Raw genomic sequence first — 24,585 nt, forward strand, 5'->3', positions numbered from 1 at the left:
TAGATGTACTTTGTTTCCTGCCTTGTAACCTGTTCCCAACTGATAGCATTGGTGTAGCTACAGGTGGACCCTGGCCCACCCTCATAGGGTTCAGGCTCACACAATTAAGGACGCTGTTAGACCTAGCCATTATTCACTGAAGCATTTACCAAAGCAGTATCATTTGAAGAATTAAGCGATCTATGATACCGTCAGGTGAACACAAAAGGAATAGATGCCGTTATCTTTTCCAAATACTTTATTGATGCAGAGACGTTCCAGATAAATTGCCCACGGACTGTAGATACCCACAGGTGCTTATTGCACTGGTCCCTTCAGACCTGCACTGTCTATTGCATCCAGAGGGTCAGTATATTAAAGCAGCAGTTCACAAGCTTGTCCTTGGTGTCCCCCAGCCAGTCAGGTTGTTAGTACATCCACAATAAATATACATGAGATAAAATGTGCATGTGATGGAGGCAGTGCATGCAAACTTCTCTCAGAAATTCATTGTGGATATCTTGAAAATGTGACCTGCTGGAGGTCCCCAAAGACAGGTTTCAGAACATCTGCAACTAAAATGTTACTATGTGCATTTAATAGATGTTAATGATTATGCAAACAAGGTACACATCACTGCAATGTATGTACATTAATGCAGCTGGTAATGCTAAGTCCACCTCCCCAATAGCTCTATTTTAAAAGCACTATGTGCACCAAAGCTGGGAGCTATGCATGTCTGGCCAGTGCACTCTATGTGGGTTTTAAAAAGGGTGGGAGATGGGCATTCCTGCAAGTTACCTTGAAATGTGTTCCTAAGTATTTATGCACATAAGAATGTGCTGGGATCTCACCCTGCAACTTTACTTCTAGCAACAGCATGTAAATATTATTTATAAAAAAAAAAAAAAAAAGCTAGTCAGCAGGGTTTTAAGGGTCAGTGTTAAAAAGGAAGGATAAATAAGAAGAGGCTTTTAGGAAATCTGATCTGTGAACTGAGCAGAAAGTGGAAAAAGGGCTATTGCATCAGCACCCATATCTAATAAAATCCCCCCCTTATGTGGTAGAGCTGGCATTTGCACAGTCAATTTTATATCATATGTACATCTTATAATGGCCACACCTCTGGCTACATACATGTGTGCACTTGCAACTATTGAAAAGGTACTGTTCAAGGCATTGCATTTTGGATATTTTAAAAAGCAGACTTTTGTGCTGCTCGAGTAGGTAATGACTGCGTTGGCGTCTCATTACTGCCTCAGTAGAGATTTTGCATTAACACTAATACGGGCTGATTTATGCACCTTCAGTGGGCTGTTAACACAGTACTTGCCCTAAATGAGAGGTATTTAATGTACATTTATGCTTACATTATGGAAAAGACCTTCATTTTCAGTTATTTTATTTTGCTTGGACTTTCAACAAGCTGTCACCATCCAGCAGCGTTTAAATTACTTTGTTATAACGTAGGACAAAAGTTAGTGTAAAACTCATTTTTCCACTTTTTTTTTTTTATATCCAATTGAAATTCCTAGGAAAAATAAAAGCTGAAAACAAAGAGCCCTACTTACTGCTAATATGCTTTAGTAGATTAGCTCCTTAATGCCCTTTCTTTACTCCACGCATGGGAGATAGCTGTAGTCTGCACTTTAGGCTGAGTGGGAATAGGGAGTGCACACAGAGGCCAGGTGTAGTGTAGAGCATGGAGGAAGGGGGGATGAGCTCAGTTCCCATACAGGGTGGTAGAGTAACTGCAGGCAAGCACTTTTACAGCTCAGCTAGGCAGGTACAGGACAACTTTAGCTAAAACTATCGACAATAGAGGAAATGGGCAGATTTTACAGATAATTGCACTGACATGTTTTTAACCAGGAGGTTTCCTGCTGCTCCAGGACTGTGATCTGGTGCTATAAACCTTCATTTGTACTTAGCTGGGAACTTTTCCTTTATTTCATATTCTCACCTCCCACTATACCAACTCTGGTCATTAAGGGATAGTCCCGAGGCAGGACCAAGTAACTCAACCTAAGCAATGCCCATAGCTCGCCACCTCTGCAGTAGCCCCAGTCACTGAGGAGCAGAAGCCTGGACTCCAGATGAAACCAGGAACCCTCTACATGCAGGTGCACAACACTGGCCAAATGAATCGGTATTTTACCAAAGTTACTTTAAAAGTAACTATTAACTATGCCATACAGTTCATAATTCAACAGCAAATCATACATTAGAATTGGTTTCAATAATAAAGGCAGACTGTTGCATTGATTTTATTAAGAAATAAATACAAATACATGTTTTGAAAAATTAATCTTATGAAGCTTTTAAGATGTACTGAATAGAATTCAATTGTAATCTATGGTTACAGTTTAAACAGTACAATCTTGAAAATTAAAAAATTTTGGTTTAAACATGGAAATGCCAAAAAATTAAATCAGTTTTATAGTACATTTGCTAAATATAACATGTATGCATAATGTTCTAATAAATTGTCCAATCCTTACTCTATTTACATATTGAAAATATTGATTGGATAGATATGTATAACTTTACGTGAAGTCTTGCATCTAGGTAAATCTATATATAGATATGTATAGAACCATGACTGAGAACGAAATGGATATCAAACGGGTTGGGTTTTCTGCAGTGCGCCTTTACAGTGGTAGGCGAGAGAATGGGGGAGGGGGGGTCAAACCGATCTAGCCAGTGCCTTAGAACTGGGAGTAAATCTCTTCCATCTGAAGTCAGTGATTACTGTAGCATCCAGAACTTGAGAGACGGCTTAGAATCGTTGATCTGCATCAGCAAGTCCAGTATCCCTGAGATAGGAACCACTGTAATCGAAGGGAATGCGTTCAGTAGCACTACATTTTGAACATGGTAACACTGGTGTAAACGTCAATTTGTTGTTTTTTCTCAAGGCATGAAGTTTGTGGGCTTTTTTTTTTTTTACTTATGTAAACTACTTAATGTTTACTGGCTGCGAATCGTTTCAACAGTGGCTCATCGTAAACCCAACATTCGCCATCTTCGTGGAATAACTAGATAAAACAAAGATGTGGTTATCAGCCAAACAGTTTTTAACAGATGTTTTATGAGACTTATGTAAAGGAAAGGAATACATGACAGGACCCCAGACAATGGGATTTCACAATGAGGAGATCTGCTCAAATAAATGCAATTGAGTTCTTTGGTGAGGTTCTCAAAGTAGAGGGCCTAGTGGTGCAGCTGGATTTTAGTAAAGCATTTAGATACAAGTCTTGGTGGAACAGTTTCAAACTAACCCATAGGGAAGTTCACTGAGTGAATGCAGAGTGGTACTCAATGCAATCCATGATGGTGAAGGTGAAATGACCAGTGACACCCTAGTGTTTAGTGCTAGGACCGGTTCTTTTCAATATCTTTATTAGGGACATCACAGAGGGACGTAAGGGGGAACACATGCCTGTTTACAGGTGATGCAAAATTCTCTAAATGGGGCAGACACACTGGGGAAGGTAATATCAAACATGAAGGCTCTGAGAAGTTTTCATAGCAAAAATATAAAATCATGTGCATGGAGTGAAACAACTCATTACCCACTCTGCAATTAGGAGGAGAAGAACTGGCAACTGTCAAAACATGAGAGGGAGCTAGGGGCAATTATTCTGGGGTCAGCTGGTGTAGTACAAGAGCAGAGAAAGCTAACGATACGCTTGGCTGCATAAAGAGAGGTTCACCAACAGGAGCTATTCAGTCATATACCTTTGCATGGACACAAAAGGACTGAAGCAGGACCTAAAATACAAACCCTATAGACTGAAAACATCCTCTAGAGGAAAGGAATTGTGTGACTGAAACATCCAAATAGCTTAACGTGCAAGATGGCAGCATTTTATACAGAAAAAAAACAACTCGAGGTCAAGTGGTCATAAAAACATGAGACTTGCCATACTGGGTCAGACCAAAGGTCGATCAGGCCCAGTATCCTGTTTCTAAAGGTGGCTAATCCAGGTCACAAGTACCTGGCAGGATCCCACGGGGTAGGTAGAGATTTTCCAAGCTGCTTATCCCAAGAATAAGCAGTGGATTTCTGCAACTCTACCTTAATGGTTAATGGACTTTTCCTCCAGGAATTTGTCCAAGCCTTTTTTAAATGCAGCCACACTAACAGCTTTCACCATATCCTCTGCTCATGACAGATAACTGGAGGGAAGAGGCTCAGAGGAAACACTACTTTACTGAGAGTGGTGGATGTCCGAGTCTCCCTGCAGAGGTGAAAGCAACATCTCACCAGAATCCAAGCACATTTCAGACAAAAATGAGGAGCAAAGGACCTGGGTGATGCTTTAGGTATAGAAATGCATGCGAGAGATCGAAAAGGGAGAAAACCAAGCTGACTTGCACTGAGCAGCAGTCTGGCTGCATTGAGCACTCGGGAGAGGTAAAGCTTTGATATGCTCTCGGGTACAGTTCTGGGTTTAGAGGAAGCAGGACCATTTGGCTGCACTCCCACTGTAAGCAGCACCCTGCAGGCAGCTGAGCATGTAGGGCTGTCAGATGGAAGATCATAGCACAGACACCAGTAGGAAGGGTGAAAGATCAGGATGACAGCAGCATGGGCAAGAACAATGCAGCAGGTCAAATGCTCTATTTGTCTCTTATATTAACAGACATTGAAAGTTTCAGTCTCCCAATCCCTGCGACCAAGAAACTTTGTGGGCACTTACCCTGGTTTCCCACTGTCTCTCTGTCTCCTTCCTCTCTCTAGCTTCAGCTCTTTGCCTCTCTTCCAGCCTGTGCTTTGCGTCTGTGGCTGCATCAATATCTTTGATTTTTAAATTGCTGGTTACATCTTTCCATAATCTTAAAGAATGACAGGACAGTGAGATGAAGCAAGGGAGCCAGACCTTCCTGTGGCTTTAATCATTTAGATCCCAGTTCAGATAAAAAAAAGGATTTCTCCCCCTGCATCAGGAATGGAAAAATATTCCTGACAAACCAGACTTTTAAGGGTTCAGTGCAGCCTTTTGCAGTTGTATGGCAATGTAAGGGCTGAATAACTGTTTCTGGTACCAAATTATGACAGACACTAGGGCCACTGCTAAGGAAGTCGGCTCGGGACCTATGTATAGGCCTCGTGGCAGAGCTCCCCTGGTAACCGAGGGACGAGCAGTCACGGGGCCTGTGAGCGCACATCAGTTTGCAGGCCCCATGCAGACACAATCTTGGAGTTTTGTTGCTGCTCCGGAGAATCAAGGTGGGAGAGCCAACAGGGCCCCAAGCCCATCCCTTTGAAGTGGGAGTGCAGCTCGGAGCAGACACTAAATTGGGAGCCATGTTGAATGCCTATATTTGATTTGGTTAGGCCTAAGGCCTTCAAGCAATCGGAGCTGGTCCCTCGCAGCCAACTAATTCATGCCCCTGGCTGCTCCGTTCCCAGCGACAGACCCATGCCTGCCTATATGGAGATGGGAGCCTGCTACTCCTTGCTGCCACTTTCTCATGGTAGTCTCCAGGATACCCAGGCTCCCCTCCAGTGCTCCTTTTTCTTCCGTGTCAGCAGAGCCCACCGTGACTGACCACATCCACCACCTGCAAAGTAGGATGGGGTGAGGAGGCCTCTGACTCTGGCTCAGTAACTGGATGCCAGAGGTCAAAGGGATTTGAACATGACAGAGGGAAGAATACTGGACAGGATTGGGAGGGGAAGAGGGGAATATCTGGGAAAGGGCAATCTGGGATGCTGGAAACTGATCATATGCTCTAGACGAGACAGAAAATATGTGGACTAGCAATGCAACTCAGAGCAGCAAGCAAGTGTGGTCACACTACAGCACAAGGGCTACATTCAGTAAGAAGCAGTTTACATTTAAGAGGACAAGACATTGCACTTGCCGATAAGACTGCACAAAATATATAATCTCACGTCCTATGCTGGCACTGAAGTTAGTGGCCCTAGCACTTGCATGCGCCACCGTAGCCAAGGATACACCCCGAGCTCGGCACTCATCAAAATTGCATAAAGCACTCAAACTCCATAATGGTTGCATTAGTTATTAAAAATACTACAGGGATAAAATCTATCAACAAAATAGACTTTTATTTCATGCCAGTTAGCAAAAAAGCATTGTGCATTACACGCCAAAGATTAAATAGGGTGCACTATAAAGACAATTATTCTGGCCATCAAACTGTTACTAATAGATAATACTTAAACTTGTGTTATAGCTAAGTAACAAATAAGTCATCTTCAAGGATGTGTAAATTATTATTAGTATTTTTTAAGTTTAAAGCAGTTGTGCCTTCTACTTGTCAAAACTGCTGCTGTGCATAAGGCGAGGAACCACCTTGTGTATGCCAGGGCCGGTTACTTTAACTAGGAGCTGAGAAAAGGGCAGTGTGCCTGCAGCTGGCTCCCACATGATGATCCGGAGTGTAACCAGAGACAGCCAAGGTATTATTATTATTATTTTATAATTGAGATTTTATTAACCGGTGAAATAGCACAAATACACCATAAGGAATTGGATGAATACAACCCACAATAGAGAAGCATTAGCAATAACCTCAGCAACCCCCAATGATCCTGTCCATGAATAGCAGTAACACCTGAACAGCCTCCATTCCCCAAACTCCACCCCCGGCTATTCTTTACATTTCCATTGTAGGTAAGGACTCCATAGCAGTTCATTTCCCCATATAACAAACTATCCGTTCAGGGATGGACCGGTGGATTTAAGCCACCAGTAGCCATCTTGCAGCTGTGACCACCTGTTGAACCCAGCGTTGAAAAAACATTTCCCACAGCTGCTGGGACACACAATAAACAGACTTTGGGATCCTTCCTCCCAAAATGTGAATGCATTGAAACACTGCATCCCCCAATTTCCCACTATCCGGACACTCCCACCACAAGTGGATAAATGTGCCCTGGGCTCCATCAAACATCTTACTCACCCTGGCTGGAGTTAAATACCCCCTGGTAGTACCTTACACCCGTTTTCTTTGATGGAAGAGGAAATCGCTGAGAAACACTGATCCCACTGTGTCTTCAAGGACACCTCCCAGGCAGTTTGAAACACCATTTCCCCCTGAGACTCCCGGTTTAATATTGCAGAAATCCTGGAGATTTCTTTAGTCAGCTTACAGCGTGATTTATCTTTACTTGGATTTGTGCGTCTCTTCAGATCACACGCGTTATATGATAGACCAGCCGTTAAGCCCGTTAAAACGGGCGATTCCATCGGTCAGAGCCGCTCTCTTCTCCACAACTTCTTACCCTTCCCACTTACTCATATCCTCTTCCCTTTCCTTCCCCTCTCACCTCATCCACAATTCCTTCCCTCTCCCTCAGCCCTCCTCCACTCCCTCTTTTTTCTCTTCTCCACAACTTACCCTTCCCACTTACTCACATCCTCTTCCCTTTTCCTTCCATCCTCTCATCTTCCCTTTCCTTCCTCTCTCCCTCTGCCCTCCTCCATTCCGTTTTTCTATTCTCCACAACTTTACCCTTCCCACTTACTCACTCATATCCTCTTCCTTCCATCCCCTCTCATCTTCCCTTTCCTTCCCCTCCCACCTCCCTCCACAACCCCTTCCCTCTCCTTCAGTCCTCCTCCACTCCCTCTTTTTCTCTTCTCCAGAATGCGTGCCTCACCACCGGGCTCGTTGCTGGCCCGCCCGATGCTTGAATACAGTCGCCGCTGCTCCTCCCCGCCGCTTCCAAAGCAGCTCTCACACGGCTCCATTTCCTCCCAGTGCCATGTTGCTCCGCTCTGACAGACGTGCTCTCTACTGTGCATTTGCGGACCGTCGGTCAGAGCCCATTCATATTGTAGATACAAGGCAAGATTCTCAGTGATCTGACATTTATCACCACAATACCATCATTAGCATAATGAGAATAACCTTATTTAACATTCTTACCTTCGAGATTCAAATTCCTCCTGATCCTCCAGTTTTCTCACCTTCTTCTTAACAATAGGCATTTTCTTGGTATCTATAAATAAAACATTCTCCTATATACAGAAGTAAGAGTGACACTGTTACAAAAGATTAACTCCAAAAGCTGGACCATCAATCAATCAAGAATTCTAGTTTAAAGCAACAGCACAAGATGAGTTTTCTAATTCTTGACATGCCCATTTCTTGGGTCTCTCGTTTCTTAATTTGGACTTGTAAGTTTTCCTTTTGTTTCTGTTCAAATACATTCTATTTCTTATAAGAGCACACTTTCTGGGAAACAATGTGCTCCCCTTTAATTATGCCAGATCTCCTGTCTTCAAAAAAAGCCTTCTATCCTGCTGTTCAAGCTACATTTACGATTAAATGAATGCTGACATTCAGCGCACTCTCACCTCAATTCACTTGCATTCATAATAGGAATGATTATTTGGGAGGTGTTTTAAAAAAAACACAGCAGGAGAGACTTAATGAGCCATAACACGTTTTTCTGCTAGCACTTCTGCCTTAAGTAGGAATGTGTTTATCAAACTTCACCCCTTCAGCCACAGTACAGTAAATCTCCAAAGCTATTTCAAGTTGTCCTGTCTGTGCACCCTTCTCAGACTACCTGATCTCAGATTTTACACTGCTGAGGGTGACTCTCTCATTCAAACAGGCAGGCAATCAATCTAATTAATAAACAGCAGCAATTCTGTATTTCATTTCCAGGAAGCAGCCATGCTCACAGCATGCTAATACTGACCATGCTGAGTGACTTTCCCTGAAAAGCCCTGTCAGCATCTATTTCACTTTCAGAAAGAAAGACACTGTTGCAGCTGCCTCAGATTTGCATTTCTCATGTGTTGAGCAAAAACTGGGATCAGGACAAGTAAAATCACCTAATGAGGGGCTTTTATTAGGCCAAATACACCTGCTGATTGTTTCAAATCTTTGTTACACTTACACTTTTTGGAGTATGGACTCATCCTTCACTAAAATATACATATTTTTCTTTCAAACAGCTAGGTATACCAATCTACGCTTCAGCTGGATTATTTCAGAGGGCCTCTCTGGAGCAGTGGTTCTCAGTCTCATCCCAGAGGCTCACCTGTTTGGCTTTCAGGATATCCATACTGAATATGTACGAGACAGACCTATTATATGCAACTCTTACCTCATGTATATTCCTTACAGATATCCTGGAAAGGTTAAGCACCATCCATTGCTACCTGAGAAAGCACTGCAAGATGAATCATCCTGGCACAGGGTCCAGATTTCCAGCAGGAGATGCACAAACATGAATTAGCATCCAGCAATAAATGCTCTAAGAGTTAGTATCTGTATATAAATATCAGTAGTAAAAGATGAATTTACCCCTGTTGTGTATTTTGCATACATGACACCGTTCCACTCTCCTTCAATTGAACACAAGGACTTCTTGTCATTAGGAGGACTAAATGGAAGACACAAAACCACCTTTACGCACAGAGCTAAAACCAGCGCATTAACATTTAAATAGCCATAAGAATTAAACAGCAAATACACGGATCTGTGGCAAGCAAACAGATTAAGCAGCAGAGTTTTGATTGTCTGCGGGTGTCTGGTAAAGCGTCCATTCTCCGGCGACTAAAGGCGTGGGCGGCTCTTGTACTTCAGTGTATCCTGTTAGGTCAATGAGCATGGATTTGGATTTTAGATTTAATTCCTCACCTTTCCAAAATCAAGGCGAGTTACAATTTAGTACAGGGGTAATTTCCTTCTCCAAAGGGCTTAGAACTGAAATTTTAGATTAGTGATAAGATCCAGCTGGATTTCTTTTTTTTTTTTTTATAATTAATTTTATTAAATAGCAAAACAAAATAACAAAATTGCATGTCAACAGTAATACAGATGCTTAAGCAGTTTGTTGAGAGTCAGTATTGAACATTTTCATATTTTACAGAGTTGCTAACATACATTTCCTAACTTGCTTGCATATTTCCCCCCTTCCCCCTCTCTGGAACCCAAAAATCCAAATAAAAATGCTACGATGAGTGCTAGCAACACAAACTATCACCAGGTCATATTCACAATAAAGCAAATAAGATTAGAACTATTGTTCATTCTGCCAGGTAATATATCTCTCCCACATCTTGTCAAATTTTTCGTTTATCATATTTCAATGCAGTTAAGCGGCCTAAGAAATATATCCTGTAACCTCTTTTTAACAATTTGTAACAAGGGGCTGCCAATGAAATTCAAGCCGCCAACAAACTTGAAGAATTAAACGTTATAGAGAACCATGTAGACACATTGGGTACTGGGACACTAAATAGTAAATATCTGAGGTCGCTGGGAATCTCTTGTGAGGTGACTTGTCTGATAAAATGCAATATATCACCCCCCCCCTAGGGCATTCCCACCAAATATGAAACACAGAGTCTATGTTGTTACGCTGCAACAATTCAGGGAAATCCTAGGATATATTTTGTTAAGTTTGAGAGGTGTTAAATACCAACTGTACAAAACTTCGTAACCATGTTCCACTAAGAGTGAAGAAATAAATCCTTTACCCACAGATAAGAAACAGAGATCCCAAGTCTCTTCATCTAAATCCGATCCAATATCAGTTTCCCAAGATAGGTAAACCACAGGCTAAACCAAAGCATATTCTATCACATTTTTATAAATTCTAGACTTAATTCCCTTAATTTTACCATTACTATTGTATAATCCTTCAAGTAAGGATTTACCCTTTAACACATCCGTGCAAACTTGCTTAGATCACACGTAATGGCAGACCTGCAGGTAAGGTAATAAGACCAAAGTTTTCTTTAAGCGATTCAAAACTAATAAGTGAGTTATTCTTCCAAAACTGTTCTAAGGAATGCAAACCCAAGTCTTCCCATTTTCAAAAAGCTGATGAAACCAGACCTAGAGAAAAAACCTTTGTTGAAACATAAAGGTGTCTTAAAGACTTAGAGAAGTCCCATACTATGCGGATACCATCTATCCCAGACCTTCAGAGTAAGCTGAGTGTTTGGAGGAATAAGCTCAGATAGATACCTACATTTCCTGGACACCTAGAATTGCACTCTGAAAGGCGCATTTCCTATATTAGTTTGTCCACGTCCACCCAAAGTTTAGTATTCCTCTGTAAACGCCAATCTACAATGGCCCTTAGCTGAGCCACACACACTCTTTTTTTTTTTTTTTTTTTAGATTTGGCACCCCTAGACCTCCCAATTTCTTTGGATAATGAAGAATCTGTTGAGCCATCCTAGGTGGCCTCCTCTTCCATATAAAGCTGAAGTCATGCTTTTGAATATTTTTAAGGTAAGCATCTGAGAAAAAAATAGGAAGGGTTGGAAAAAACTAAGATAACCTAGGTAGAACATTTATTTTAATAATAGCTATGCTTCCCAACCAAGAAAGATTATAGTCCTCCCATATATCCAGATCCTTAAAAATCTTAGTAACGACTTTTGGATAATTCAGAAGAAACAATTCCTTATGGTTTGAACATATTTGTATTGCCAAGTAGTTCAAGCTGACACGCCCATTTAAAGCAGAATTTTGATTTCAATGTATTAGTTAAATCCTGGCCCAAATAAATTCCCAATAATTCATATTTATCCATATTAATTTTAAAACCCAATACTGCTTCATATCTCTCCATCCTCTTACATTGGATAAGCTTGTATTTCGTAAATTAAAACTGGCTGTTTATTAGTACAAAGGAGCAAGTTCACCCTATGTTTGTACATTTTTCAACATGGAAATAAAATCTCGGCCTCTGCTCACTTTAAAATAACCAGAGTAGCCCCCATTAACTTTAATACATGCTTCTGGTGCATCATATAATTTATGAATCCACTGAATGTAGTTACCCATCCCCATTTTCTCAAACACTTTAAATAAGAAATCCAAATGCACCCTATCGCTTTTTCCTGCAACAACCGCTATAACAGGTTCCTTTTAAACGATGAGTTCATTCCTTTAACATTGAGAGAAACAACTTTAAGAGCCATTTTGTGTAAAGCAGAAATGTAGAACCACAATCTAGCCCCCGAAAGCACTCCAAAGGTGCAGGAAGGTAAGAGAAAAACAAGATTCACAGAGAAATCAAGAAATAGCTTCTAGTAAACCAATGTATCACGCATGTTAGAAGTTATCTAATGGGGTGCGTACCTTTAACATCCATCGAATATATCCCTTACAAACATTGCCAGAGCCCTTTTCAAAATGTACCCCTCCCCTCACACCTCACCAACAATTGTGTGCATAAAATATTGCACGCTTTATCACAGAGGTATGACACTACCTCCCAAGAACAGCACCATCCTCAATTTAGGATAAAAACAGTAATATAGTCCCATAGGGATCCCCAACCTCCATAAGAACAAAACTTGTAAGAAAAATGATTGTAAAACATTCCTTGAAAAGATCATCCAACCACTGGCAAAGTGTTCTATAGCAAACTCAAATCTTCTGCTGATGTAGAAGAAAAGTGAAATCAAACTGCCGCAGATGAAAATGTGCCCAGATGCCTGATCAGAAAGTGGCACATCACCATCGGAGTTTCTTCACAATCGGCTGACACCTTTTCCAACTCTTTGCCATCTCAAAGTTTCCCTTCTAAATCCCTTGGATTTAGAGTCAGCAATCGGTGGCTTTACAGTAATGACAGCCTCTGCCAACGCTGACACTGCTTCAGAGATTCGTCACTTTAGAAAACTCGCCATTAAGAGAGAAGGGCAAACCAATAGGATATGGCCACCTGTAGCAAATATTTTCCGACCGGAGGGCATCAGTGACAGACTTCAGATCTCTCCTCTTTTGCAGAGTTTGTGAGGATAAGTAACATCATTATCACGCCAAATATAGTACCCACAGCTCTAGCTTTTCTCATTATCTCCTCTTTCACTGCAAAACTGTGCAAGCGATTATATCTCTGGATTTATTAGGCTGCAGTCTGCCCAGGATCGATGTGCTCTTGTCCACTAAAATTTCTCTTGGAGCTTCTCCAGCATTTCCAGTATTCGGAACAGAAGCACAAATTGACTGTACTATTTCTCGGCAATTTGCACAAACATTGTCAGGGACTCCTCAAATTTGTATGTTGCACCGTTTGGTCCTATTTTCCAGAAGTTTAAGTGCCAATTCACATTTATCCCAGGACAATGCCTGGACGTCCGACTCTAACTGGGATATATTTGTGGCCCTGTTGTTCAACAGTTAGCAGCCTCTGATCCATATCTGTAAGCTCACATTGCCACAGTAAAAGTTGAAGTGATACAATGTCAGCCTTCAATTCTTTAAATCAGGTCAGTTGCTCTTCTCTGGTAAGACTGCCTGCATTCAGCGTGTTTTTATCGGAGACTGCAGCTGCGCCCTTTTTTTCACCCTCAAGCGCCATGTTGAGATCACGGCCATCCTTGGAATCAGCAGAGCTCCAGGGGAAGGAAAATTCCCGAAGATCTGGAGCCTTTTTATAATTCACCACTTATATGGTACTGCAGCACTATTTAAAGCAGTTTTTCAAGCCAGCAGGAGTTGGAGATGTGAACATGAAAAGCACCATTACTGGGAGTCTGAGAGTTAAGTGGCCATCTTGAGCAGGTAACGTCAGCACCTCTGATCCAGTTGATTTCTATATCAAGCCTGTGTGTTGCATGCTATTTATATTTCTTTGTTGTCCCCTTATTGATTAATCTTTCAGAGATGCTTGAACAGCTTCAATGAGCCTAGACACAATTAGCAAAAATATTCCTCTCTTAGGTATTATGCTATATTCTAATTTGGTTTCTATAACAGACTTAATTTCAGTCCTGATGGGTGTTTGCAGAATTTTATAATAGCAGTTTGGAAATGCTATATTTTCCCAACTGCATCCTATGGAGTTAAACATATTTAAATGAGGTAGTGTGGCCAAGCATTTTTAGCTTCTTATCTTAAGTTCAAGTTGACATCACAATGCGAGCATGTTCAGCGTGCTTTACTCACCCAGTTTCAGATGTGATGTCAGCTGAAAGACTACACTACATATAGGCAAAAAGATAAAGAGGGTTCTGCAGATCATATTATATGATTCTGACCAAGGACCAGATTAAAAAAACAAAAAAAAAAAAAGTAGTAAATAACTTTCTGCTGGAAATATTTCCAGCTCCTAAATTTGAATGAATCAAACCCATGAAAAGATTTTAATTTGCATGAATAAAATAGGAATCCACTTTTAATGATTTTTTTTTCCTGTCCCTGACAGTTTCAGATTCATTACTAACCATAAGGTAACCATAAGGACTGCTTATGTGCAGGGGTTAAAGAATGGTAACAAAAAAAGATTACAGCGTTTGGAAAGAGCCTGTAAAATGTGCTTTCTACAAAGCTTCCAGTAATGGCAGTACATGACTATCACACTATGGACCATAACTAACAGAATTTCCAGGAGGATTTTGGCAAGTGAGTAATGATTATGTCTTTCTGAAACCTTTTTTTTATAGTACTCTTTCCCAGACAGACAATTAAAAACAGACTGCATATACGTACAAGATTTCCGCTGTAATCCGGTGTTTCTTTCCTCCATAGAAAGGCTTCGTGTGAAAGTTGATGCTTGCACTGTAGCCAGTTTTAGAGCAGTTTATACTGCACTCCCCTCCCAGCTCCACCCAAGGCACTGTGAGGATAGATCTGTGAGAAACAAAACAAGCTACCTTGAGTAGTGTGCGCGCAGTTCTGGTCACCTCATCTCAAACAGATGCAGAAGAACTAGAGAAGGTACAGAGAAAGGCAACAAAGATGGTAAAGGGCTTTCAGAGGAAGGAACGCTAAACAGGTTAGGTTACAGCTTTTCAGCTTGGAGAACAGACAGTCAAGTTATTTAACCTTTACAATAGTAACAGGAGTAGGTGATGCTGCATGCAACCAATTGGCAGCAGATTTCAAACAGTGTTAAGAATTCTTTCAGTCCACACACAATTAAGCTGTGGAATTTGTGGAGGATGATGTGGTCAAGACTAGTAGCAACTATTAGCCAAGTAAACTTGAGCATTGCCACTCCTGGGAATGAGCAACGATGAAGGGATATTCTCAGTAGGATCTGCCAATACTTCCTAGGACCTAGATTGGCTAATGTCAGGAACTGGATGCTGAGCTCGATGGTCCATTGTTCTGACCCAGCATGGCACTTATGTTCTTATGTATAGCTTGGAACCACAGGGGGGAAAAAAAGATAAGCTAGAATCGTAAGAGACCAGTGGCCTCAACCCAAACTTTAAAGACCAAATATTGGTAAGAAAGAAATGGTCTAGACACCAGCACAAAGATAAACCCAAAACAGGAATAATGTTGGAATTCAGGATAACATAAAATGAGATGCTAGAAAGCATCCAACACCTATCATGAAATAATCTAATAAACATTTAAGATACAATATATAAATCCAAGAGCTATAAAACACCAACAAAAAACTAACAAAATAAAAGAACCAGTTCAAGAGCAAAACGGAAATCTCAACATGTCCATGTTTCAATGAAAAAAACAGACTGCTTCAGGGGAAAACTTTAAAATAATACCTATACGATGACTTATCCTTGACGTCAAGTAATGCCGGATGCAGACTGATGCGATAATCCAACATACTGCCCAGAGAGAGTCCAAGGAATGTCTTGGTGGTGTTTACTACCCAGTAGGAACTGGAGAGGGACCACAAAGGAAAACTGGTTCTTAACTGCTAATTTTCCTTCCTGGAATACCATAGATCAGTCCAGACAAGTGGAGTTTTCCATCCCTATCACCAAGATCAGCCGCTGGATCATCCCCAGGATCATCCAGCAGATCCTCTCCAGGGTCATGTCCCAGATCTTCTTGAAGATCGTCCACCCTCCGAATCTTCTGAGGACTCGTCTCCATCCGATGGACATCCAAGCCCCCACCCTCCCGTCAGGTCTGCGCAGAAGATCTAGGCTGCTTCGCTGGGTGTGGAGATTTCGGAGGGGATAAGCACTTGTGTCCTGCTCCCCGTTTTGCCAGACAGGCAGCAGGACAAAATCGGAGGAAAAGTCTTCAGAGTTACTAGACCCCTATCCCACAGCCTCCTTTATGCAGTTCCCCTGCCCCCTCTCGGTCCTCCACAGGCTCCTGCCACATCAGAGAGAGAGAGGTGGCGGGGAATCCCCGAGCTCCCTAGACACTGCCTGCCTTGCACGATGTGCAGAATATATGGCCCCCAAGGCCTCCGGAATGAGACCTGAGCATTCCCTCATTTCCAGAGACACAGGCCGCACCAATGCGGTCGAATTTAGGCTCGATCGGCATGAACCAGAGGCTCTGCACACTTTCCCGCGCACCGCAGGAGGTGCCATCACTACAGAGCTTGCCCACTTAAAAAAAAAAAAAAAAGAAAGTGTGCCGCCATTCCAGCCACTTCCCGCCAACACCAAACGGCCCTTTCACCAACAAGCAGCCCCAAAATACTGCTGTGGAGCCGTGGGCTCCCTCTCTTACCCCGATCCTCTCAAAGGACTCAGCTGCTCGCACAGCCCCGCTCTGCACTGCCTTCGTGCCCCCGAAAGCAGACAAGACATTAAACATGCTTTCCTTCTTCTGGTGCTTCTGGTTGCCGGCTGGGCTAGAGAAGGCATCAGAGAGGGCGAGGAAACCAGGACCTCTGGCTGTCACCCCCCTCCTGAAGCTGAGGATCGAACCAATTCAGGGATCATCAACCCCCTGCTGGCCCTGACAGATGGCCCACTAAGAAAGGGAGCTTCCACGAAGCCTCCTGCTACTCTTTCCTTCTCCTTGTGGTTTCTTCCCTCTTTCAGTTTGTTTTCCAAAACTCCAGACTGCAGGTTTGCACCTCTACCATCGGCCAGAGACAGAGAAATAAATACCGAGGGACTTGCAGGAGGCACTCCCGGTTATGTAGCAGCGCCTGAAAGGTTTTTATTCTCGGTCTCCGTCTGCTGGTAGGGATGCAAACCCCCACTTGTCTGGACTGATCTGGGGTAGGAACAGGAACAGCAGCTTTATTTGTTCACGGGCCCTGCATTAGTCTTTTGAAAAGACCTGATTGTCGATGTCCTCACATCAGTCAGACTAAGCTGCTATTGTGTTCCCTCTCCAACTCCCACTGCGCAATAAACAGAGTTCAGGGGGCTTGTGGTGATGGTACTCGCCATCCATCTGGTTTAATTGAGAAGACACCAATAGCTAGACTGATGCAGAGACCGCCAACAAGCAGATCTGCTACTGTAACAAAGGAGCAAACAGGGAGTTTAATGCTTGCATGGTATCCAGTTATGCGACTCTTCTACCTTAGGAATAATTACCTCATCCTTCTGCTACTCCACCCCCTCCCATTAGAGTCGAAGGTCAGGTTGTTACAACGACTGAGGAGATTTACACGGTGGATGGCCGCACAGGAATGTTTGTACATGCTCAGAAAAATCCTCTCAGGCTGAGGTCCGAGGGAGCTTGCCCATCTCAGCGTGGTCAGATGCCTTCAGCCATTTGTGAGGCTGATTTGTCCTGCTGTCCATAGGGAATGCTCGTTAGAGTTAAGCAGCTTTGCTTTACCATTGATAAACATCAAACTTACCTCCCATAACCATTGGGGAATGTGAGAATGTAATGCTCATCATAGTCCAGACAGGATACACAACCTATTGTGCAAACACAGAGAAACCAATCACAGGCGCAAGGCACACAATTTGATAAATTCTGGAACAGAACTGCTTATGGTAAAGTAAGGAATAAACAAGCTGTGGTTTTAAGAGACATTCCAAGTATTGCTGGCTTACAGTGTGAAAAATCAGAACCTGAAACAGTATTGTTTTGGGGTTTTTTTGGTTTCCTAGTTTTCTTCTGGTCCTTTATTTGGGGGTGGCTTCCAGCTCGGTCAGAACTGGCTTCTGTTGGGCTGTACTGCTATGAGCCTTTATTCACAGCTTCTCGGGGGTGGAGGGGATTTTTCCCAATTTTATATCTTCTTCTTCCTCACTTAGTCTAGTCACAAACTAGCTCGCCTTCCTACAGCTGGCTCCATGGACCCTAAGACTGGCCACTGAATCTCATGATAGATTTCTCCCCAGCCCCTGGGGAGTGAATCCAGATCCTCCGCATAGCAGTGAGCAGCCACTGCGCTATTGACTGACCCGCCATGGCTGGCTTTTAAATGCAATTCAAAATACGACGAGTGGAAGGCCAACCAGTTTTCAAACTGTTCACAACACACACAATCCACCTCAAAACATCGTTAAAAGCTTTTAAAACAAACCAAGTTAACACTGAGGTTGGCATCATCAATGGAACATGGGGAACTCATGAGAGTACTAAGCCCCATGTAATTACCCCTAATTGTAATCAATCGCGGTGCTCATTTCTGCCTTCAGTTGCCCATGTTCCACTGATGATGCCAACACAGTTTGTTTTTCAAGATATTTTGAAGTGGATTGTATGCGTTGTGAACAGTTGGAGAATTGGTTCTCTGACTTCTTGTATTGTCTCACTTTTGTAAGGACTTTCACTCTCTCTTCTCTGTTGCTTGTAAAAATACACAAGATCAAATCTTTTCCAAAAGTGCAAGAGATGGTGTATGTCTTACCTTGCCCGATATTATGGACACCAATCGACATCCCTAAGAATTTTGACTTGGTCCAGATGTGAGCATTGAATTGTATTCTCTTGTTATAGCATTCGGCATAAAAGGCAGAAACTTCAAGAAAAATAAATAATTGTGAGAATGGTTGACTCTAGTCTACAGGAAAGCAGAGAAAAATATATAGGCCATGCATTGCTGTAAAGCAGGGATCTTCAAACTATGGCCTGAGAGCCGGATGCAGCAGTGGCAGGAGATTGATTCAGTCTGCAGCAGGATCAGAGGACTCTGATCAGGCTTGTAGTGGGAGTACATTCTGCTGCTACTACCAGTTCAGATACTTGTAGGCGGAAGTGCAAATGGCAGCACAGAGTGGAGTGGGTGGGGCAACACCCATTGGCTATATTATGCATTGCCGGTATTAGTGCTGCTTGAGCCTAAGTCAGGGAGAGAGGCTGCAGTACACAGTTTTCAGGTACTGTGAAGGGAGGTGCAGGCCATGGGGAAGTAGCCCCCAGCCATGCCACCATCTCTTCAGAGCTGTGGGAGAGGAGACAGGGATACTGTCCTCTAAGGATGCAGGCTTTGAGTGCAGAAACATCTCACTATAACCCAGATACCAAGTCTGAGCATCTTTCCCTGGATTAGACCCTCCAGAACGGGAGGATTTGCTCATACCATGACCAGCAAGTTGTAAAAGAGGGGTGAGGAAAGGGATGATAAAGGGGAAGGCAGGAGAGAGGGAAGAAGAGTGCATGGGGTGTGTGAGTGAGACAGAGTGCACCAGACACCCACCCATACCCATCCTGCCAGCCTCCACCCTCCCCCTACTTCTCTACGTGTACAGAGGGAATGGGGGAGAACTGGGGCAAGTTTGCTGGGGGTGTGGCAGGGTTGCCAACTTTGGCAAAATCTAGAATTATTATTGCTGACACCCCAGGACCCCTTTCCCCCTGCCTGTTCACATCACCGAAAGGGCCAGACATGGTCCCCCATTAAACACTTGCCAGCAAACAACTCAGAAGAGCGCTGTACCCCACCTCACCCAGCGACTCCCCCACCTCCAGCTCTCTGGGTTTTGAAATATCCTAGGTGGTTTTTCCCTGAAAGGTTTGTGCATCCCTGCTATAAAAGGGCTGAGGTTTCAATAAGTTGAACATTAAAAAATGTTCACACACTGTTTTCCATTAGAATGATGAAAATCCTTAGGTCTTTCAAAATACGAATAAATCAAAATTTGATTTTCCATGAATCTTTGTAAGTAGAAACAACTTTAAATCTAAACTAGATTAATGCAACATTGTTTTATTTACTATTTTGTTGCTTTTAAGTGTATCATTTTTTGTAATATATACAAAATAGAAAAGTGATTATGGGTCCATAAGCTACAATCATTTGCTGTGTTAGGAAGGAAAGATCAAAGCATCAAATAAGTCTAAGCATGTGATTTAGGGATTTGTACATATTAACATATCCTCAACTGTCCTTTAAGAAAAGCAAATGCCTTCCTGCCAGAATGCTTGAAGCAGCAGGAACTAAAGCGACAATCGAAAAGCTCAGAAACACCACCCTGAGAAACTTCTGGATGCTTACAGCGCTAATATAAGGAAGGAAGAAAAGCAAAAAGCAGTCCGTGATGGAATAAGGAGGAGGAGATTGCTCAACTTACTTGGGGGGGTGGTGAGAGACCTGCTCTGCCACAAACGTTACGTTGTTTTTGGAAGCCCATGGAATTGGTCCCTCTGAAACCATCTCCTGCACAAAAATGCAAAGCTGTAGTTTTAGATAGCAGACAAAGCTGTGACATGAAGATGTTACTCTATTACAACCAGGAGATGGATTAGGTTATGTCTGATGATATTTTATTGTATTTATTTTCTCATTAAGTTTTGTTTTTATTGTATTTAACATTGTATAATGATATATTTTTTTTAAATTTTGTGAACTGGTGTGATCTACCAGGAATATCGGTATATAAAAGTAAACAAATAAACATGGAGGAAAACAAGGTGATGGCGATATCTCTGTAGAAGGATGTATTGCATCTAGTTCCAGAGGCCGCATCCCCCAGAAGGATACAGATAAAAGTAGAGGGCTGCAAAAAGGTGTGGAGGTGAGAAATATGCAAGCCCTGAATGAGAGGATGTCAGAGACGTGCAACAGATATCCAAAACAGCTCAAAAGTGTAAATAATGCACAAAAAGCAAGATTTTCCCATGGAAAAGTTCCAAGTCATGCTACAAGGCTGGAGGGAGGAGAATCAGGAGAAATATTTCTTAACAGAAAGAGTGCGGCATGCATGAAACAACCTCCTGATGAAAGTGGTGGGGCAAAATTCGTCTCAGAACTCAAGAAAGCATTGGACAAGCACGAGGAATCCTTAGTTAAGAAATGTGAGTTGATGACATAGCTGAAGACCAAGCAGGGTCCTGCAGTACTGTGGAAGGTAAGGCAAATGGGTCGTGGACTCCTTATCTCCTACCATAGTTTCTGTTTCTATGGATCGGAAAGCCATTCCAAGTAACAAGAATGAAACTTAAGCAAAAAAGAACCAATTAAGCTTTCATTTTATCACACTAAGGAAAAAAACCCACCAAATTCCTTTGAGGACTGGGCAGATGAGATAGGATTCACATGCTGGGAGCAAAGCATTTAACAGGGGGATGCGAAGATAAAAGATTTAGAAAACAACAGTCAGCTTTCCACATGTTAGCAGACGTGCTTTCAAGCACAAGAGGTGATGTACAGATGGATAATCATCTACCATTTATGTCTAATGCATGCTTTAATTGTTCCAACAAGAAAACAAGGTGTGAATATGTAACAGGTGCTCTCTTAAGGCAGCAATTCGTCGGTGGCACATCCAACAGCGCCAACACAGAACACGTTTCCAGGAAGCAGTCATGAATTAGCCACAATAGGTGGGAGTCCCTAGCTGTTGGGAGGGTTGCATAGCGAACTGTTATTGATACGCTAATGTGATGCCAAAATCTGGGTATGGAAAATACCAGAAAACTGTTCCAAGCTTCTAGGAGCACAAGGCACTTGCCAGACCCCCATCGTTTGCTTTGGACTCCCCCCTCTACTGAAACCTCTCCCTACATTACCGGCTGTCTTGTCTGGTACTAAGCACTTACTGAATTCTCCTCATTTTCCGTGCCCAAGACCCAGTGGCACTGAAAGATCTCCCCCAGGATGGGATTATAAGGTTTCTTAGCAACAGAACCTTTCCTTCCAGCATGAAAGGCTGAGAGGTACCATTTCACCACCTGCACCATTCGGTCCTTGGGAGCCTTGTGATCACCGATGCTAACAGGAAGAAAGAGGAGAGAATCAATATTATTTCCACTTCATCCACACAACCATTGGCAGGCTGCTCCCACCTCTTCCCATCTGCTAAAATCACTCCTTGGGTTGTCTTTGCATTCACAATTAGACCGTGGCGCAGATATGAAGACTTTGTAGAAAACACTGCTGCTATTAAATGACTTGTTCTGCCTTGGGGCTATTCACATGAAGGAGCCTCACTCCCCGTCACATGAATTTTCGGCACAAAAAGTACACTGCAGGCAGGAGCTGAGGAACTGTTCCACAGCAAGATACACATGCATTGAACGTTTATGCCTGCATTTCTACAGACTCAGTATTTAAACAAATGCAGCTGCACAGCTGTGTCATAGTGGTCAAATAAATATTCTCCTCTTTCCCAAACACACAGCATAAAGCATTTTATGAAGACAAAGCACACAGAATGAGCTTAAAAGTAAGTGAGGCCTAAGGTAAGCTCGAGAAATTAGACTTCTCAAGCAAACTCACATCACCTACCTCACAAACAAATCTGGATGTGCAAAAAAATCTGCATACATTTCTAAAAGTGATCTTCTTTCAAGGATAAAGGTTGGGAGAACCACCTGAGAAGAAATACAGAGGATCTGCTGAGAATGTAATGCACAATGGAGAGTTGCCTTGCTTTAAAGGTCTGCTCCACAACTAAATCTTAATTAGCTTCTTTGAAAGGTTTCAGGGGCCTGAAGGACTGGCAAGCTTTGCTGTAGCACCGACAGCAATGTCACCATGGCTCTAAGGCAGTGCAGGGTAACACACAAACATCACTGAAGTATCAAATCAGAAGTGTAGGTGGGTAACGACAACAGTCTTTCAGTTTTTGTAACGTGTTAAGAGGTGCAGGATCACAGATTCCAAGCTGTACTGAAATCATTTATACGACAAACTGTTCTGAACAGAAATATCTAATTTTGATAGACAGAAATATCTCACATAGTTTACTATCAATTCCCAAAAGGCAAAGAAAATGGAGGGTGGGAGAAGAATCGGATTCATATGTAAAAAAAAAAAAAAAAAAAAAAAAAAAAATTACCCATATAGAAAGCAAGGAACTACTTATTACGCACCCTGTGCAGTGAGCACAACCAAAATACGTGCAGTGCAATACCCCTGAACGCCAGCGAGCAGCAAAGCTCAGCACTGCCACAAATGAACGCTCAGGCACTGTACCCTGATTGGGTCAGGCTGTGTATGATGTCATCTAACAAGGCTGAACGGCAGGGGTTAGGATCATCACTTGACAGTGCAATTAATACCGGATGGCGTATAGGTGTACATTAGGAAATCACCACTTTTTTTGAGCGAAAGAAGCTGTGTATAAATGTATTCTGGCTGAGAATCATTCCTGCTCATTCAAAACCACATCAGCTCTACAAAGTTTTCACTAGATCAAGTTACTATCAGTGCTGAAGGAATTCTAAAAATGATATCCAATTTCTCTTGTAGATTTTCTTTAAAATGAAAGGGCTAGGACCAGCCTGATGGCTCTTGGTAGTACTGCGTCGTGCTATGTGCAGGACCTGGATTCCATCTACGGCTTTGGTCTTCTTCTCCCTGGGCCGAGCAGGGCTGGGGTTGTTATGGGGACAGCATTCGCTGACCCTGGGCAGGGAGGGAGCTACAGTCATTATGCATCGGTAATACCGAGTGCCTGGATTTATGGCCCATGACTGCAGGGTTCCAGAAGGATACCTGGCGCATGGCCACAGGCCAAGGACAATCACTGCAATGGACTAGGAGGGGGATATAAAATAGGGGAGAAATCTGAGCAGTTGTGAATAAAGGCTGCTGGCGACGGATCCCAGACCTGGTTCCGACTGAGCTGGAAGTATAGAGGAGGAGGAGGAAGTTGATATATATATATATATATATATATATACACACACACATATATATCACACATATATCAAGGGACAGGCCATACTCTAACACAAGCCCCCTTAGAATAATGTCGCAGCTGTAACACATAGCATGCTACTTCTGCAGTCTTTGGTGTTATACCACTTGGTGCCAAATTAATCCTGCATATTATGCATCTGGTCTGGGCTGTACCATTATGTTTACTTCAAAGTCAATCTTCCTTTCAAGTAAAATTATAGCTAGAATAAAATCCTCCCTAGTTACTTTGCTTTAATATTAATAGGCAATTAATTCATGTTGCAGCAATCTTAGTAGGTTGTAATAGTCTGAACATTGGTATCCCTCCCTCCCTACTAGCATTCCAATTTCTTCCAGGTAGAATGACTAGTAGGGCTCTGCATCCTTCTGCAGAACCACCAGTAGGACGACACGGAAGAATGCTTACATTTACTGACTGGGACAAGCTGAGGAAAATATAAATGGCTGTACAGTAAACAATAGTTCTTTTGTAGTGTCCATATCCCATAAGAAAAAAAAGAACCAAAAAAAGCTAAGTTCAAAAAAACATAACATGGATCCTGGTTTATTTTTATTTTTCCACACAATGCTAGAAAATCTAAAGTTACTTTTTACAAACTGCTAAGGGTTACAGTAAGACAAATAGTTGGGAGAAAATAAAAATATGATGTGGTCACTAGTCTCTTGATTATGGGAGCCAGCGCATCCTAAAATCACACCAGGGATGAAAATGTAATACCACCATAACCTTAAAGGCGAGTCTTCTGAAAGGGACAGTGGACAAAATCTAATCTTATCAGGCATCTCTGCACAAGAATAGTTGGGGTCAGGATGCTTCCTGGTATCCTACAGCAACATGGAAAGTTGAAGAAAAGAACCTCAAG

General features: G+C 42.4%; 1 protein-coding gene across 2 annotated transcripts in view; it reads right to left on the minus strand.

Moving 5' to 3' along the window:
• Positions 1–2,876: 2,876 nt before the first annotated feature.
• Positions 2,877–24,585, minus strand: part of OSBPL9 (oxysterol binding protein like 9) — a 197,765-nt gene continuing 176,056 nt past the window's right edge. For both annotated transcript variants that reach the window (XM_029618434.1, XM_029618433.1), the window contains 10 exons: positions 22,304–22,389; positions 21,616–21,787; positions 20,149–20,233; positions 18,485–18,595; positions 17,480–17,543; positions 14,431–14,571; positions 9,277–9,355; positions 7,885–7,976; positions 4,686–4,821; positions 2,877–3,017 (listed from right to left, as the gene is read on the minus strand). In XM_029618434.1, the coding sequence (XP_029474294.1) occupies positions 2,943–3,017; positions 4,686–4,821; positions 7,885–7,976; positions 9,277–9,355; positions 14,431–14,571; positions 17,480–17,543; positions 18,485–18,595; positions 20,149–20,233; positions 21,616–21,787; positions 22,304–22,389 (1,041 nt within the window). In that variant the 3' untranslated portion in view covers positions 2,877–2,942. The remainder of the gene's footprint in view (positions 3,018–4,685; positions 4,822–7,884; positions 7,977–9,276; positions 9,356–14,430; positions 14,572–17,479; positions 17,544–18,484; positions 18,596–20,148; positions 20,234–21,615; positions 21,788–22,303; positions 22,390–24,585) is intronic.

Source organism: Rhinatrema bivittatum, chromosome 10 (genome assembly GCF_901001135.1).
Source record: "Rhinatrema bivittatum chromosome 10, aRhiBiv1.1, whole genome shotgun sequence".
Lineage (NCBI taxonomy): Eukaryota > Metazoa > Chordata > Amphibia > Gymnophiona > Rhinatrematidae > Rhinatrema > Rhinatrema bivittatum.